Below are 18,580 nucleotides of genomic sequence, written 5' to 3'. Positions count from 1 at the left end.
CCCAAATATGTTAGTGATCTGTGTGATCATCATGTCCATATATGACCACATACAATTTTTTTGTTACATAAAGCTTAACTAATAGACAGCACTTTTAACCTACTACAATGTGTTTTAATGCCACTAAAAATACTATTTCTACTGTGGTACATTTTAACACTGTTGGCACTGCCCTACAACTACATTTCACCATTCCTGGTATGACCTGGGTTACACATATACAGATCCACTAATTATCTGATTTTTTTAAAAGATAATTACCTAACATAATTTTTGTAAAGACAGTTATAGAATGTTTGGTTTTTTTATTTTGTAGGACGATACACGGTCTAATCTACAACGCACTCAAACTGTTCATGGAAATGAATCAAAAGCTTTTTGACGAGTGTACACAAGTATACAAGCAGGAAAGGCAAAAGTATGTTTTATACTTATCAATAATTAATGTGCAAAAAAAATAGACTTTGGATAGATGCTTTACTTGCTACATCCCTTAGATGGTCCTGTGTGCATACAATAAGAGTACATCGTAAACTATTTGAGAAGATTAGGGGCTAACTGTACTGCGCCTGCCATAGATTTTAATTCAAACATTTGCATTCAAGAAGATTAGGGCCATCATTTGCACTCCTGGCAAGGATCTGATTTATATGTAGTGAACAACAAGAATTTAGTACTTGGAGTAGTGTACCAGATTTTAAAGTACTTGTTCAGGCGTTGTTCTGAAGTGTTATGATTATGATAAGCAGTGCTTTACTTCCTTTCCCTGTGGGCCTAGGTAGGCCTAGGCAGTGCTCTGTGTGGCTGTTACCAGCGCATGATAAGCAGTGCTTTATTTCCTTTCCCTGTGTGCCTAGGTAGGCCTAGGCAGTGCTCTGCGTGGCTGTTACCAGCGCATGATAAGCAGTGCTTTATTTCCTTTCCCTGTGGGCCTAGGTAGGCCTAGGCAGTGCTCTGTGTGGCTATTGATTGTAATTACCTTTTTTTTTCAGGGAAAAAGAAGCTATGAAACAAAGAGAAGACGCTTGGTTGGAAATTGAAGTTAAGGCCAAGAATAATCCTTTAGTAAGCTAACTTTGCTCCTTCTTTTTGCACATTTTGCATTTCATACATACACTTCTAAATATGGTTTCTGTATAATTGTTCTCGTTTTGCAACGACCGATACCTATGTAAAGTTGGAATGTGCTTCCTCACTACAATACCTCACCACAGATTTGGTGGTTTCTAGGTCCAGACGATGACTGAAGAAACATCAATTGACCTAGGTCATCGGTTGTCGCAAATCTCCCTAATGTTCAGTTTGTAGTTTTGTAATTCAATTCAGACAATTTAATGCATTTTTTTGGTCTTCGTGATTACTTTGGTCAAAGTAAATAACTATTACTATTATTTTTTAGGGGACCATATCCATATATCTGTAATATACTTAATATAAAAATCTTTTTTTTCTCCTTTGAAGTATCATAATTTTCACAAGAGTCTGAACTCAAACTCGCCATCGGGTGGCAATAGTCAGATGGAGGTGGAAGATGATGACGATGTTGTTCTGAAGAAAGGAGATGTAGATAAACAGGTACCGGTATCTATTACTTATCAGTCAGTCAAGTTTCCAATTTATATCATATACTGTGAAACCAGAAACTTTTCGCACACATCACATGTGATTGTTTTAGTACTGTATGTACTTCATTTTCAAATTCGCGAAAGTTTTATGTCGCGAACATGGCTGATGTAACCGATTCGTGAAAGTTTTATGTCGCGAAGTTTCTGGTTTTACAGTATTAACTGATGATTTAAAAAATTCCCAAAACTCACAAAATAGTCCAATGAACTTAAAAGTAATTTATTCCGTGCTTTCGGTAACTTGGTGGAAACCATTTAGCAAATTTGTGATTGGTTTAACTTCAGTAGTTTAACTAGTATGGGTGTCCCTGGAATAGGTCTGGTCATAGTGTTAAATATATATTAACATAACATAATTTCTCTTTATTCATCTCATAAAAGAAACAAAACACAAAAATATTTTGTAAACCATATTTTTCAAGATGAAAGGAACCTCTAGGAAATCCCAAGGGCCTTGTGATAGGAGGCTCACTTCAAACTAGTTGCATTAATTAATACCGTAAATAGAATAAATAGACAAATAGACCATGACAGGATTTACAGGGGACGCGCATTGTTAAGAAATACAACCAGATACCAGGTGAGGTTCAAAACAGAAGCAGAAAGGTTAAATAAAACACACATACACGTACATATACGTTGATTTACATACACATACATACATATAAACATGGCATAAAATAGACATTTGTCCACACTGCTTAGTTTTTTTTCCCAAGAAAGTGTCTTCTACTTAAGGGGTTTCCCCTGTATAGGGATGTACCAAAGGAGAGGTTGTATTGTATGTGTAGAAATACTTATATTTTGTTCTTATTCTACTCTTTCAGGCTCAAATTGGCCAAAAGAAAAAAGAAACCAAACCATTACTGAGAAGAAAATCTGGACTTCCTCAAGATATATCGACTGTGAGGGCTCTGAACGACTACAAACGTCCTGAGGAGTACCTTTCTACGTCGTCAGAGTCCTAAAATCACTTTTAACGATGTATCGGTTACGAATACACGTTAAAAAGCATCTCTAGGGACAGATTGAATATGAGTAAATAATGAGGTTGTACCACGTGGGATAAACAAAAACAGGAAAATACTGAACATCCCCGGCGAATTGGGTCCAATAAATATAAATCGGCTGATGTTCACAGGCTTTATTATTTGTGTTCATTTCCAATGATTTTTGTTTGATGTAGTTGAAATATGAAATCTAAAGAGCATAGACTATTAATAATAAATGCACTATACCACTATGCTGTTTGTATATTGTAAGCAAACTTTTATTGAATTATTGTTTTGACTGTTGTATGATATTGTCTATTTGGAAGTTTTTAAGCGTTGTATAATCCTTTGTTTTTATGAAACAAATATGTGTCTCCCTAAAGGACCACTTTGGTATTTTAGTGGTTTTTAGCAGTTGCAGTAATTAGAATCACAAGGGGCTGGGATATATTTTGTGTTCAGGTAGTAGTCTACATGAAAATGGTCTCTAATTGGAGATATCTTTAATTGGAGAGGTCATTAATTGAAGTGGTCAATAATTGGAGTGGTCAATAATTGGAGGGGTCGTTTATTGGAGGGAGATCTTTATGTTTGTTGTATGGTATTGTGCTTTAATTGTTTGTTAATTTTTATTAACTTGAAGGAAGGTTATGCTTCATTGGTTACTGCTCTCCTACGTTTAAGCAATGGTACAGTACTTGCATGAATCTGCACCCTGGCAGTTTCAGGAGGGCACTTATTTAAATGACCCACATATGAAAAAATGTTTGTTATGGATATATATTTCAATGTTGAATATATTTTTGAGAATATGATGCATTTTTTTAGATTTTTCAATCAAATTTAGTTAATTAATTTTATAGCCACAAACGGCTCGGGATCATAACATCAAAAAATGGTACCCGCAACCCCTTGAAAAAGCAATACAATAAGATATTATTTGCAAGGTATAATCATAAAATGGTTTTACAAAATTTATATGAATTAAAGCTAATGCCAAGATGATGAGTTGGAGAAAGTCATACAAATAATAGTTATTTGCATATACATTTTTGTGACATACATTGAATATAAATATGAAATAAGCACCTATTTAGCCAGCGCTTTTTTTAATGGGAATGCGTTATTCATGTGTACTGTATTGTAATGTTATTTGTAAGAGCTTCAGTAGGTGAAAATATCTCTTGTTCTTAATCAAGGAATTACAAATCATTATTAACAGATCACACTCTTTTTCCCATAATGCTTTATAGATCCACCCTTTTCATACTACCACCTTAATAGGTCCCACCCAATTGTTTTCCTGTCTAATCAAATGGTTTTTTTTTGTTGCTATTACCCTGTTTTTTAATGAAAATGTTCCCATAATGCAAATGTCTCCATAATGTATTTTAAATGACTATTTATTCAAAAAAATTTTAATCAATAGCATTTTAGGTAATTATACATGCTCGGCAGAGTTTTTTGGAGCACAGTTAATTTATCAACAATATCATATCTTTTGCTACAGTATTTGACAAATATTGAGCCAGATAAGATATGCTTTATACTAAATAATGAATAACAAATTTGTTGTGGAAGTTTGATTGCTAATCTCTGAAAATTTTACGTACCAAATATTCTGTATACGTCGATAAGAATCAATAACCATTAATGGTTTTACAGTAGAACCTCTTTATAAGGAAAACCAACACAGTGTCTCTGTAATGGGAGTGTTCTCTAAATAGAGGTTGTCCATAGTGGTAAAACATGGATTGTCCTTTGTTCATTTCACAGGAAAGTGTCCCAAAGGAAGGGTTCTATATTGTAGTTTTCTCTCATTCATTCGCAAGTTTCGGTCACCTTAAGAAATTATGGTTTATTGCGTGCTTTATTTGTTTTATCAATCCATAAGAAAATTTTCTAAAAATCTGTTTTCAAGGTCTAGGTACTTGCACTATGATAGAATGTTACATAATTTTGTTGAGGTGCTACAAAACTTGGCCTAGGCTTGGCTAAACCTCAACAAAATAGCAAGAGATCTAAATATGCGTTTTGAAATTGGAAGAGCCGTTGGCCTAGGAATTTAATTGGCATAGTCTGTACTATATCATGAACTCAAAAAATTCTAGAAACAAATAGAAATTCCAAACCTCTGTCTACTCTATCAAACTAAAAATGTAATGTACCCATATATGGACATGATGTCATATCACTACCATATTTGGGTATATCATTACCATATTTGGGCATGTTTTTTTGTCAAACTAGTTTAATAGTGTAGACAGGAATATGAATACGTTGCTTTTGAACCGATCACTGACTAAAAGTTGCTGATTTTGTTTGTTTTTTTGGTGGATATTCTTACCCCCATCTGTGTTCTCTCCATTTCAGGGAGGCAACTTTTGTAGTGGATGATTTTTGTTACCAAGCCAAAACTGATTAAGTTATTATCTATATTTATTGAATTGAGATAATATTTTGATTTCTGTTTGTATGAAAAGCATCGCTTACATTGTGAATATTAATAAGAGTGTATTTTTGTGAAAATGATTTCTTTTTTTTTGTAACACCTGGTTTTCTTTTTATAAGATTTGGCAAAGTATATCTTTGATTTATAAATAAACTAAAGTAGAGTTTAGTACAGAGCTAATGGGATGGGATTAATTATGAAATAATATGAGCTGAGGGTTTGAATAACCAAGATTGTGTTATCACCCGATTCTCTGTACTGTATCTCCAAATATGGCATAATTTGTCAGTATCATATATGTATCTTATGTGGTACCTGTATTATGTTACGTTAAAGGTAGGCTTATGGTCTACATAAAAAAAAAATGATACATACAGTACCGAGAATCGTCCAGTGTTATTAAATGAATGTAAATTGTAAGATACGATTTAACTGGTATTATTAAACCTAGAATGTACGTCTAAATCTGTAGTTTATGTATCCTTTTGAGTTTAAACGTTCAATATATTTTAGTAGGTAGTGCAATAGAAGTATAACATGCTGTTTCCTACTTAAAAAAAAAAGAAAATGTTATAATTATAAAAAAGGGTTTATAATCAACAAGACAATAAATAACATTTCAATAGTCATCCTTTGTTATTGGGAATAATAATGTTTTTGTTTTTTGCAAACTGGTATATATTGATCATGGTTGATTAAACTCACATTATGCATATTGTTTGTACCGAATAAAACGTGTCAAAGTCAAGCGCAAGATAATAAGCAGAAAAATTACGCCTAACTTTAGTTTATTTAATAAAAAAAATACTGTAGATCAACGACATAGATATACAAACAGTTTTAAAATTTGAGATTGTAAAAGGATTTAAAATTAACTGTGCGTATATTATTTTTTATCAGCACTGTCAACCATGCCGATATTTCCTGCGGAGTTATCAGTCAACCGTGTGTCTCGTATGCCTTGTTTTCTCTCCGGCAAGGTCGGCCTTGCTCTTGGAATTGGGCACCCGGTCAACTGTGTCAATAAAAACTTCACATTAAGATACATGGTCAACTGTGTCAATAGAAAATAATAAATTATACACACTGTGCCGATAGTTATTTCCAATTATGTATTAATCCATTCAGATGAGGTGTAATCTGTCCCTTGTCGTGCATTGCAATTTGATGAGAAGTAATTGATATTAGATTTAAAATATCCATTACGATGCATCAATATTAATTTTCAGATTTATTTTTTGCTTGATTTTGACACAAACTGACAATGCTTGTGAAGAATATAATGTAATTTTAACGTACTAAAGGGGTTTATATGCTCAAAATATCATGTTTTGTTCCTATCTTTTGTTTCACCAAACCGTGTACATGTACAAATAAATAGCAATTGCCACATATTAAAAAAAGATTGGTTATTTATTGGTTACTAGGAAAGATACCTTCCCAAAGGCAGTTAATACCCACTCTCCGAGGTGGTGGTTTGAAATGGAATTTTGCTCATCTTAGCAAATTGGTGAATTTGGTACATTTCAAACAGTAAGTTTAGGAACATTTTTGACACCGAATACTATTTCTTTACAAAAATCATATTAACCTACAAATAAATTACTGACTAGGAAACCATTTACAAGAAGTAATGTATTTAAAGTAAAGTTTGTTGCTGCTTATTGCTGCCTATTGCTGGCTGCTGATAGAGAACAAAGACAAAAAAGAAGCAGGCATTAACGGCGCGCCATATTCATTATTATTGAGGGCGGTATAGATTGTTTTCGAACTCTTCGCGGTACATGACACACACGGTGTAGGCCTAGCTTATAATCACTGTCGTTATTTTAGGCAAAGAAATAACTCTTATAATGGAAGCAAGTGATATACAGCAACTGTTATGTAGTAGCAAAAAGATAGAAAGAGACCGAGGTTTGGCTGAACTGAAGAGTATTGTAAATTCTGCTGAGCCAGATGATGTTGAAAAGTTGGAAGTAGACTTCATAGGCCTACTGCAAAAACCTGACTGTGTATCATGGGAGACAAAACAGGGAGCTCTGCTGGGAAGCCGGTTGATTGTGGTCAATCAGTGGAGCTCTGAGAATTTTGGAACTGAATTGAAAATGCACGTTTTAGAATTACTTAATCATAATGAAGCTCGTGTAAGATTAAGTGCAGGTAATAAACATATTTTATATATTATTAATTATTATTATGATGAGAATATGAATTTATTATTTAGTATTACACTTTACAGTATTATTAAACATTCGCCCGTATCGAATAATTAGTCCTAGCTATATTTTTAATAATAATATTTATATTTTTTTTGTAGAAAGGATAATTGCATTAAATTAGGCTACTGTGAGTGGCCTATATATAATAGGTCGTATACCTATTTATAAAAATATACAATTAAATGTGTTTTAATTAATAATTTAAACGTTTGTACCTGTCCTGTAAAATGAAAAATTTCAAATGACCAATGTGGCGAGTTCAGGATAGGATCTTTCAAACCTCCTCTGGTCTGGCTCCAGTTCAAGTTCACGTCAGATTGCGCATGCATCTTTAGGGACTTTTTGTTTTCATGATACAACTACGGGCATCATATCAAGTAAAATGATTAGTGAAAAAGAAAGAAATTGAAACATTGGGATGCATGGTTTACAGTATGCTGTGTCAGCGCCGCAACTGCGTGGTTGGCATGATGTGAATAGTACAAGGGTTAAGGCCCATTCACACTAAGACAATAATGATCGAGGATAAATAGATAAGCATGCATTTTTCTTACATAAAACAAAAGAATTTAGAAAGGTTTTTGTTCTAGAATTATAGTACTGTATACTCATTCATGCTGTCTAAAAAATCCAATCAAATGATGTCATGATCTATAAAACAAAAAATTTGTCACAATATTATTGCTCTTAGTTTACTAATCATGGCGTCATTTGATTGGATGTGTGAAAATATCATTTTCATCAAAGAAAGCATAGATTGTTCCTAAATATTTCTAGATTAAAAACTTTTTAGATAAATTCTTCTTCTTGTTTTATGTATGAAAAATATTTGTTTATTTATCGCCGATCGCTATCGTCCTAGTGTAAATGGGCCTTTAGGCGAGCTTTACTCACCATCACATTATATTTACTCGCCATTGGCTAGAAGGATATTTTTTCCCAATGCGATTCCTGCAATTGTCAATTATAGAAGAAGTACACATTTTTGTTAAATAGCCGTGGAAACATAGAATTCATATATTATTTAGCATACACCACATACATACAGTAATGCTTGATATTCTGGCGCAAGTTTCACACCTGTTACGAACAATCACTCTTGCGCAAGGGGTGCATTTTTTTTGTAAAGCTCGAGAAAGTAAACTAGCGCCGATAGTTCTGCAGAATGGTGCACATTCATTGTTGTAATGCACCAATTTAATTTGTAAAGATAAATTAATATCGCAATCTTATGTATGTTTATTGCCTGTAACTGTAGATTCTAAAGTGCTTATTCAATGGCTCTATTAAAACTTGTATTCTTATCCTCGTATCCCATGGTAACCATGACACATTGAGCAGTGTACAATTTGCTACAATTTCAAGCCTAATAATGTTATTGTTAGTTTACTTTTTAATTAACTTTTTTCCATAAGATGTAGTACACATTTATTGGATTCTAAGAATAGATCCTACAATAGCATTGTGTGATAAACTCAAGTATCAAAACCAATTAATCTTATGCCTGTATTGTAGTCTTTCTTTCCTTTTATAGACTAGTTCTTTTTGACTTTTGCTTATTAGATATAATTTGACTCCTTAGTTGCAATATTAACAGTCATTGGAAAATACTTTTAATAATAATTGCGGTGTGCCAAAAACATTTTCAAAAGCTGAAGAGAATTGTATCCCATGGAATTACAGGGTCGAGTGGTGGTCTAAAGAAATGTACTTTTAACATAACCCCCACCACAAAAACAATTATTTATTTAATCAAATAAACTTTTATTCCATAAGATTTTAAAATACTGTAGTACAAAGTACTATACAAAAGTTATGGAGAGAAGGGACCTCAAAATAAGCAAAGCTTTTAAAGCAGAGTAATATTTGTATTTACAAAACATCAACAATTGTAGGGAAAGTGTCATAGGTCATTTCATATAACAATAACATTAAGTATGTAAGTACAGTACAGAGTTTGATCAGATAAATATTGCTACAGTACTAAACTAAATTATGGAATTGATAATGGAAAATGTACTGAGAAGGTTGAAAACAGCCCTAGAATTAGAGGTGTTATGAGGTATTGAAAATGATTGGAATTGAGATGAAAAATTGAGATGAAAAACATCATAATTTAATAATTTGTTCTAATTTAGTTTCTCTTACAACCATGGAAACCGAATCTTATAACCCATGACCTTTGGAAGAATCAATAATTTGATTGTTGATATTTAATTGAAGAAGATAAAATATAGTCAATATTGATGTTTTTGCCAGTGATAAGATGCTTGACATTTACTGAATGCAATATTGCTACTTTGGGTCATAATAAAGAAAACTGATCTAAAAAATGAAATTTCAAATCTTATTGTAATATTGCTCAATACAAAATGTCATACCTGTATAGTTTTTGGACAGAAATAATAAACTTGTTTAAGTTAAGTTAACTAACTGTATGGCTAGGTCTACAGTGCTAGCTCCAAATAGGTTATTCCTAGCCATTAGAGAGGTTTCGCAATCTTACGAATACGATAACGAACACGGATACGTCACGCACACGTATTCGTTTTCGTAAGCCATAAAAAAATCTGTTTCGCATGGCAACGAAATATTGAGGCGCGTCCAAAATATGACTGCGGTAAATTTGAGCGAAGCGCAGGTACGTTTTGCTTGGTGCTTGGCTGCCTAGGCCTAGCGTAACATCAAAGCGAGTGAGGACTTTAAAAACTGCTATTTATCAAAATTGACTTGGCATTTCAGTAAATTACTTTAGTAAATTACTTTCAATAAATCTATAATTATATTATAATCATGAATCATGATTCAAATGCAAAATGTGCAAAATAGATCAAAAACTATACTAGTTTTGTAGTTACGAATATGGCTGGTGATATTCGTCAACACGAATACGCTTTACGAATATGAAATGGGGATCAGCTCAAAAGTTTCACAAATGTATGACGTATCCGTTTTCGTTATCGTATTCGTAAGGTTGCGAAACCTCCCTATTAACTGCATATTTTGACACATCTTTACATTAATTGTCCACATACAGTACCAGAGAGCCACGATTTGAAAAAAAAATTATCAAAAGTAGTGGTGGGCTTATAGTACAGTATACGTGATGAGTGGACTTATGTATACCTGAGACGACTTTGATACAAAAAAGTTAATAAAGGTACCTAGAGCATCTGTACCATAATGCACTCATCCATCAACCAAGTGCACCCTGACAAGGGCACGGCCCAATGTACCACTGTCATCATTTCTCTTTGTAATGCGAGAACTGAAAAAATATATGCTAAGGCCAATTTACAATAGACTAGTGGTAACGGTAAGCTGAAAACCGCATTCCTGTCCCACATAGAATCTGTACTGTATCTATCCTGAGCAAGTTTCGGCTCAACCGCCTATCCACTTCACGTTTTGTGTAAACGGAATATAAAATTAAAATAAAACAAAAAAATAACATAGATTCATTAGGACTATATTTTTGTTTTCAACTTTACCGATACCACATGGTTCAAAGCCTCTACTTCTTGTACGGTTCACGGTTCACAATATTTTGAAATCATGCATGATTTATCTTTTTAGGAGAAGTTCTTGGTAGTTTGTGCAAAAGATTTGGTGTGGAGACATATGTGTCTTCAAAAGACCTTGTTACAGATGGCATCCGGAAAAACTTGGAAAGAATTTCATTGACGGAATCTGATGTTGAAGAAAAAAGACAAGCTGAGACATTGGCCAACAAACTGACAGCATCCAATGAGGTACTTTATTTTATTGTCTGTTATGTGATACTGTTGTTTGTCCATCCCAAATAGAAATTATGCTAAATTTGGAAGTGCGTGTGATTTTCCAACTTTATACTTGAAAGAATTTAATTTAGATATTGAAAGAATTTATAAAATAAATATAAAAAACAAAACTAGGTAGGAGACTAAACATCTAATCATAGAGGGCGTTATTTTAAACAATCTTGAGCATAGAGTAAACAATTTGTATACCAGATTACTCGAAATATCAGCAAACTTGGAAGACTTGGAGGTCTAGCATTACAAGCTACAGTATATGTCCATCAATGATGGAAAATGCAATCCTTTTGGTACAAATCTGTAAAAGTCGCAGATTGGACGGAAACCTGACAACAAATTCATTTCATATGTCTCTATATATTTAAATAGCTTGAATGTTTGGTTTTTTTAGGGAAATGGAGGTTCATTGGCAGGTACATCGGCAGAACAAATATTTCATGACACTGCTGGTTGGAAAAATCTTGAAACATGGATGAAGTAAGTAACTAAAGCCTTGTCTACACTAGCAAACTTTATGTGACAAAAAAATGTGATATGGACATGATGATGTCATATCACTACCATATTTGGGCACCACACTTTTGTCAAAACTAGTTTGTAGAGCTTTACTTATCTTGCAGTATTCTGCAGGCAAAACTTTTATATTTACTTTTCATACCCATTATTATCGATCAATAGTTTTTCCTTGTTTCATATTTTTGTGTTTATTCAACTTCAGATTTTTAGTCGCGTGGACGCGACTCTATAGTTCACTATGTCGGTCGGTCGGTCTGTCTGTCGGTCCGGTATCACTATGCGTTTTAGCACGCGACTTATGGCTGTTGGCCTTGTTATTTTCACATTCAAAAATCCACTGTATACGGCCAATTTTTGTTGGCACTTTTTGTCATTTTTTGGTTTATATTCTTTTCTTAAGTTTTCTGTAACGTATTTTTAATGTACATTTACCCAAATGTTATATTAGAAATTCTTGCCTACAGCTGAGCTTTAATAATACATATTTTGTGTTTATCTTAGATGTCTGCAATGTGTGGTCGAAGGTTGTGGGATACATTTTGCATCACAGATAAACCAAGATCTACTAGACTTGATATTCCAGGCACTTGTACACACAAATCGTTTTGTTAGAGAGACTGGATTTCAAGTCTGTGCCGCTTTTGTCAGCTGTACAGAAGTCAATGACCGTACGTAAAAATGAAACGGGGTCAAGGGTGGCATTTGGAGGGAGGAGAGGGGAGGATTTTTCGTATGATTATCCTTAAATAACTCCTGACTTACTGAAAAAATTAGGCAATATTATTTTAATACCTGGCCAGCAGATTTATGAAAAGAAATGCCTATTCAGAAAGTAAACATCGTTCAATTACAGTGGAATCCATCCTATTAAGGGGACATCCCTATTAGTAGGTCCCTTTTCGTGAAAAGGCAACTCCTATTAATAATATTAATAATAATAATGTTCAATTTATATAGCGCAAAATGCAGGACGCCTCTAAGCGCTGAACAATCAACAGAAAATGTAAAATTAAATGTAGAAAGTCCAAATTAAAAAGATGGGATTTGAGGAGTTGTTTGAATGTGGCGAGTGATTCAGCATTCCTGACCTCAGTATTTGTTTTGGCTTGTATGGAGAAATGATGTTGGATAGAAATGTTGGAGCCGTGTTATGAAGTGATTTAAATGTGATGTGAAGAATCCTGTACATTACTCTCTTCTCAACTGTTATGACATATTGGGATGCGAAGAACCAGACGGGCAGGGGACAGCGGGGACATTCCAATTAAAAAGAGACTTCGTTGAATGAATCATCAGCATACAGTAGAAAAAAATTGTATCCATTAATGGAACTCATATACTTAAGTTCGTCGCCAAGTTGATTGCCTCAACATCCTTGACGTTGACAAACTTTTGTTACTGAGTTTTATCTTTCTACTATTCTATTTTAAATTGCGTGTCTTATTTCAATACATCATAAAACTCTTTTGTACGTGATGCGTTCACAACGAACATAAAATAATTATGTGTGTGGGCGGATGAAATGATATGAAAGACCAGTATTGTTAATGTCAATATATTTTGCTTTATGATAGAAACACAGCGGTTTTAATAATTTATGTCAATTTCTAATATAATTTTCCTACAGACAGTATTTACAAAGATAAGTAGGAATCATGTAATTTTGACATAAAACTGTTTAAATTAAATAAATGTTTTTTTATTAATTGGCACTAAAAAAATATGTAGCTTTGCTTTTAGTATTCATTTAAGCCAGAGTTTTTACAAATTAGAAAACAATACTATTTTTGATGCTTTAATTTATTTTTACATTTTATATTAATAATTATTTTACGTTTGTGTTCTAGATGATGAGGAGTCGATGGAAATTTCTAGAGAAGATAGTAACCCAATGATCTACTTTGGAGAACAGTTTACCCGACATTTATCCAATGGACTTGCAGATAACTGGAGTCAAGTAAGATTGTTTATTATTAATTTAATAGCTTATTTTGCATTTATGTTGTTCATTTTATGATTTGAAATCATTGCTCTAAAGAATTTGCATGAAACTAGTGCAAACTAGTAATTTGCATATATTCTCAGGTGGTGATTATTGAAGCTAAATGTTTCTGCTTGATTTAAAAATCGAGTATAGCTTACCCTTAATTACGGTTTGAAATGTTCGAAGTACCCGCCTCAGCATACCCACTTCTGTTGCCTCGGTTCCGTCAGGGTACGCCTACTCAGTGTCAAGATTGGATGATTCTGGGGCTAGTAGAACTCGATGTTTTTCTTTATCTTTTTTGTTATTTCTTCTTTCTGTGCTCATCTTGACATGAATTTGTATTCACCATCTTTATATATATATATATATTCAATTGTTAACTGATTTTTGAAATATGGCTTTTTTAAAGTATAATTGTTGATGGATCAGATAGTCGTTGTGTGTCTATTGCGAGCCCATTGTCATCAATTATTGTGTTATTGTTTTTTCTAGGTTAGACTAGCAGCGTCAGTTGCAACTCGGAAGTTTCTTTTGAATCTGCCAGCTCAAGAAGCTAGAGAGAAATTTTATCCATCTCTTTTGCCAAGAATGTGTCTAAATAGGTGAGTCCAATACTGCTCTAACGTTGGTGAATCTCTAGAATTTTGGTTGATCAAAGTTAAAGTCATATTTAAAAAAGTAGTCTCTAAGCTATTGTAATCAAATTTCAAATTTTGTTCCTTTTTTATTTTAGTTTATGCCAAGAAATATTTCCTACAAAAAAACATCGCTAGACTCATTGAATTGTCATTGAATAATCATTTAATTGTTGTTCTTCATTAAATGATTATTTTATTGATATTCTGTTTAGCAAATTAAGAAACAGTGATTTATTATCAATAATTTTTGTTCAACAATTAGTAAACAATTTGGATTATGTAAAATAACCTGAAATGCTCTATTTGGTTACGTCGTAGAGTTTGTGTTTGTTCAACGAAAAATCTCATGTGACAAAATGCTTAATATCAGCAGATGTTTTCATAGACTCTCTTCTCCCAGACATGATCTGGGGTGTGCGCATGCCCAGTCCGACTTTACAAATTTCCATTTTTTAGCCTAAGTAATAGCTTCCGCGTTGATACTGTTTTGTAATGATTTGGTCCTCTGGACTATAACTGCCTAATGGCGTGGCGAGAAAACAACTGTTTATCAACAACACCATGGGACTTCATTAAAAATATATATTACTTTTAATGTAAAATCCCAGGGATTAATAACACTATCATCTATATATTAATAATTATAAGCTTTGGTTATTAATAATGAATGTTGTTTGATTTATTACCAGATATTATGTTGCTGAGGGAGTAAGAATATATTCTCAAGAGACTTGGAGACAAGTGACTCATTCCGAAGGAAAACAACTAGTGGGAAGATACATTAAAGAAGTGGTAATGAGTCTAGTTCCCATTAAGCTTGGTTCCCACTAGAACGTAACGCAAGGACGTAAACGCAACGCAAGCGTTTTAACCAATGACAAGCGAAGTTATAGACAGTTAGCAATCACAAGCGAATAAGCCATCGCTTGTGATTGGTTAATTCACTTGCGTTGCGTTACGTTCTTGTGTTGCGTCGCTAGTGGGAACCACGCTTTATTTGTGAAACTGAAGTATAGGCCTATCTAAGTATTATTGTTGTACTAAATAAATAATATTAATAATAATTTACACTTATAGCGCCTAATGTATAAAATAAAATGTTAAAAAAAAGAGCCTCAATGCACAATAATGTACAATCACTGGATGGAAAATATAGTACAGCGTGTAGCCAAGCATGAACCAGGTCAAAGCTCATGTTGACGCGCAACTAATAAGCAGGTTTGATTTCACACAGACGGGGCAAACATACTGTAGTTATTATTTTCTTACGTAGGTTGCGTCCCTACTGGGAACCACGCTTACAAATCTGTTTGTTATAATTAAAAATAAAATTTTAATAATTTTGTTGTTGTTCAGGTTACGTATTACATAGCGCAGACATTAGCTGATAACCATGCTGTACGAGAGGCGGCTTGTGCATGTATTGCCGAGCTAGGCTCAAAGGTAGGTTTTATCTGAAAGCCCTTTTTTAGCAGAACTGTGGCACGTTAGTCTGATATACCAAGAATTATATGCCAACAATGAAACAGGCATCTAATCTGGCATTTTGCATGCATGCCTATGAGAATTTCATAATTTGAACTACTATAAAAATGTTTGACACAAACTGTAAGTCATAGGTGGAAATAGAACACTACAGACAGAAAGTAAATTAAACATAAGGCCAAATAAAAAAATATACTTGTTAAGCGTCACACCCTCATAAATTTTCAGGGGCGGGGGGACGGTTTTTTTTTTTTTTTTTTTTACTTTTTATAGAGGTATATTTTTGCGCGGTGGACGTTTTGCCCCACTTTTTTAGGACGAAACGTCAAACTTTTAAAATGCGAAACAGAACAAAATTGACTATGTTACGTATGAAATATTATTGCTTATGACAAAATTGAGTTTTGTATTGTTTATATCCAGACGTAATTAAAACATTAAATTTAATTGCCACCAAGCGAAATTGTAGGCCTTAGGCTAACTAATCCGTCCAAGGTGCTACCCCAACCTCACTCATCGGCCATCCGCCGTCTCTCGCTCGACTCATCTATCCAGGAAATTCCCTATCGCGAGAAGCATGATTTGGTCTCAATAATACTAAATAGTGGGCTGATTTATAGTTTGAAAACAGCTTACGGCATTTCTTAAGTGAATTTTTATTCAACGTATTCATTCTTCTTTGATGAATCCTTTGCCAATTGCTGTGTAAATCAGTATTTAAAGTTGTGATGCAAAAAGTGTATGTAATTATTCCAGGCAGGTAAACCAGGCATAAGGAAACCCATCGCCCAAAAACAGGACCTCGTGGTGTGCCGATCTCGAGCGCGAGATCATCGTAAACAAAATTGGTAGAGTCCATTATGTATGAGGTGTTTCCTATTTACGAACCTATAAAAAAACGCGCTTCGACCACTGTGTAGGCAAAATATTTATTTCGTTAAATCCCTAAATTGATAATCGCGTATTCTGTAATCACGTGACTGATGATGTAATCCTCAGCGACGTACTAAATGCACATGATTTAATGTGTTGGGGAAAAAGCTTGCTGTTTACCACATTACATGATTCACGGTGCTATTCGCGTTTCCTTTACGTAAATCGGCGGCGTGTAAATGAAACAATTGTTTTCACCAATTTGCCGTTGTCGACATAGAGCGATCGGCGGCTAGCGTTGTCTAAGCTAAAAAGTATGTATTTTTTCAAAAATTACACTAGCCTAACAAACATTTGCTAGTTTTGAAATTTTCAAATAGCACTTATGAAGAATCTACTAGCAAAATGCTAGTTTGCTAGCGTGAATTTCGAGCCCTACTCTGGAGCTGGGTCGGGCCGCTGAACTTTCCGTTGTATATCGGTTAAAAAAAAATAAAAATAAAAAGAGAGGCGGCTGGATAATCAGGAGCGGGCGGTGACGCTTAACAAGTATGTTTTTTTATTTGGCCTAATACTGTCCAGGTCATTAGTATTTATTTTAAATTGTTTATACCACCCTCTATGGTTGCTTTAGTAATTTCTCCTGTAACAATTAGCATACTTCATCAATCTTCTGATTGCGAGAGTTGCTTTGAAGCATTTTCGGCCTTTGCCATGCTTAGAAAGTGTAAGATTACTAATTTTTTTACTACAGATGTCAATGTTGTATATTTTAAATTTTTTATAATTTAAAGACACCTTCCCTACTTTTTTTAGATCTAATTTAAGATCACAAACTATATTTAATGTAAAAATAATACTATATGGTCCTATTGCGATAACTTTTTTTGTCTTTAAATGGTTGAAAATTTGAGAAATAACTCGATTCTAATAATTATAGCGGCCCGCTATAAATCCCAAAATGCATTGCGCGCGGATTGATATTTCTGTTTTTCTTCTGTAATTCACCCACTTTTCGATTGATTGTGAGGCCAAAACAAATAGAAGACTTTTAAAACTTTTCAACGAAAATATTGGGTTTTCCCCAATTTGTATCAACGGAGTCTGGCAAAAATAGAAAGACAATTAATGCAGCAACTATACAACGTCAGGCTAGGTATATAGCTAGCGTACGATGTTCGTACGTTACCGATGTTTACCACTAGGCCTACAAAACTAGGCCTAGCTAGGCAGACCTAAAGAACGTCCACGAGAAGTCATTCGCTGCGAGCTACTTAGGTAGTGCATTGTTTCTCACTTTTTATCATAATTTACCATAAAACGTACATTTAAGACAAGGAATGACCTGGTTTAATGTTTTTAAAGTAATATATATGTATTATTTTTACAAAACGTCACAAATTGTGGGGAAGGTGTTTTTAATATAATTTCTCCTGCGTAAAATTTAGCAGACCTCATCACAAGAGTAGCCTTTCCCACCTTTGCCACCCTTTGAAAGTGAGAGGAACAACCATTGTTTACTATAGATGCTGATGGTTTATATTAAAAAAATGTTTATATCACCCTCTCCGCCAAGGAAGTATATGTAATCGGTAGCGTGTGTTTGTTACTTGGCCAAATTGAAAATTGGCCAAGTATGTTGATTGGTGCGGTTTGTGTGTTTGTTTGTTACTTGGCCAAATTGAAAATTGGCCAAGTATGTTGATCTGTTTGGTTTGTTTGTTTGTTTGTTTGTCATCACTCTAGCGCTCACAGTTTTGGTTCGAATGACTGCAAATTTCTACCATACATGTCACCTGGTGCAAGGACAACACTGCCCAATTTTGGTTAAAATCCGGACCACGGTCCCAATTCTGGACCACTTTTAAAAATTACTTTCAGACCTGCTAGTGTTAAAAGAAAGGACAGAATTATCAAAGGCCGGTGAGCAGTCTTAAATTAACAAGTAAACTAAAATTGCATTTTCTCGAGAACTACTTCTCCAAAAAACTTCATT

General features: G+C 33.8%; 2 protein-coding genes across 2 annotated transcripts in view; both read left to right on the top strand.

Moving 5' to 3' along the window:
* LOC140060596 (serine/threonine-protein phosphatase 2A 56 kDa regulatory subunit gamma isoform-like) overlaps positions 1-6,477 on the top strand; it is a 38,896-nt gene extending 32,419 nt beyond the window's left edge. The window contains exons 13-16 of the mRNA XM_072106877.1: positions 317-418; positions 993-1,065; positions 1,462-1,575; positions 2,453-6,477. Of these exons, the coding sequence (XP_071962978.1) occupies positions 317-418; positions 993-1,065; positions 1,462-1,575; positions 2,453-2,593 (430 nt within the window). The 3' untranslated portion in view covers positions 2,594-6,477. The remainder of the gene's footprint in view (positions 1-316; positions 419-992; positions 1,066-1,461; positions 1,576-2,452) is intronic.
* A 383-nt stretch (positions 6,478-6,860) lies between these two features.
* LOC140060312 (uncharacterized) overlaps positions 6,861-18,580 on the top strand; it is a 47,449-nt gene continuing 35,729 nt past the window's right edge. Inside the window, exons 1-8 of the mRNA XM_072106463.1 lie at positions 6,861-7,229; positions 10,865-11,040; positions 11,477-11,562; positions 12,103-12,269; positions 13,449-13,558; positions 14,081-14,190; positions 14,916-15,018; positions 15,583-15,669. Coding sequence (XP_071962564.1) covers positions 6,923-7,229; positions 10,865-11,040; positions 11,477-11,562; positions 12,103-12,269; positions 13,449-13,558; positions 14,081-14,190; positions 14,916-15,018; positions 15,583-15,669 — 1,146 coding nt within the window. The 5' untranslated portion in view covers positions 6,861-6,922. The remainder of the gene's footprint in view (positions 7,230-10,864; positions 11,041-11,476; positions 11,563-12,102; positions 12,270-13,448; positions 13,559-14,080; positions 14,191-14,915; positions 15,019-15,582; positions 15,670-18,580) is intronic.

Source organism: Antedon mediterranea, chromosome 10 (assembly GCF_964355755.1).
Source record: "Antedon mediterranea chromosome 10, ecAntMedi1.1, whole genome shotgun sequence".
Classification (NCBI taxonomy): Eukaryota; Metazoa; Echinodermata; class Crinoidea; order Comatulida; family Antedonidae; genus Antedon; species Antedon mediterranea.
Note: the sequence above shows the minus strand (reverse complement) of the source record. Positions and strands in the feature narration are given on the sequence as shown.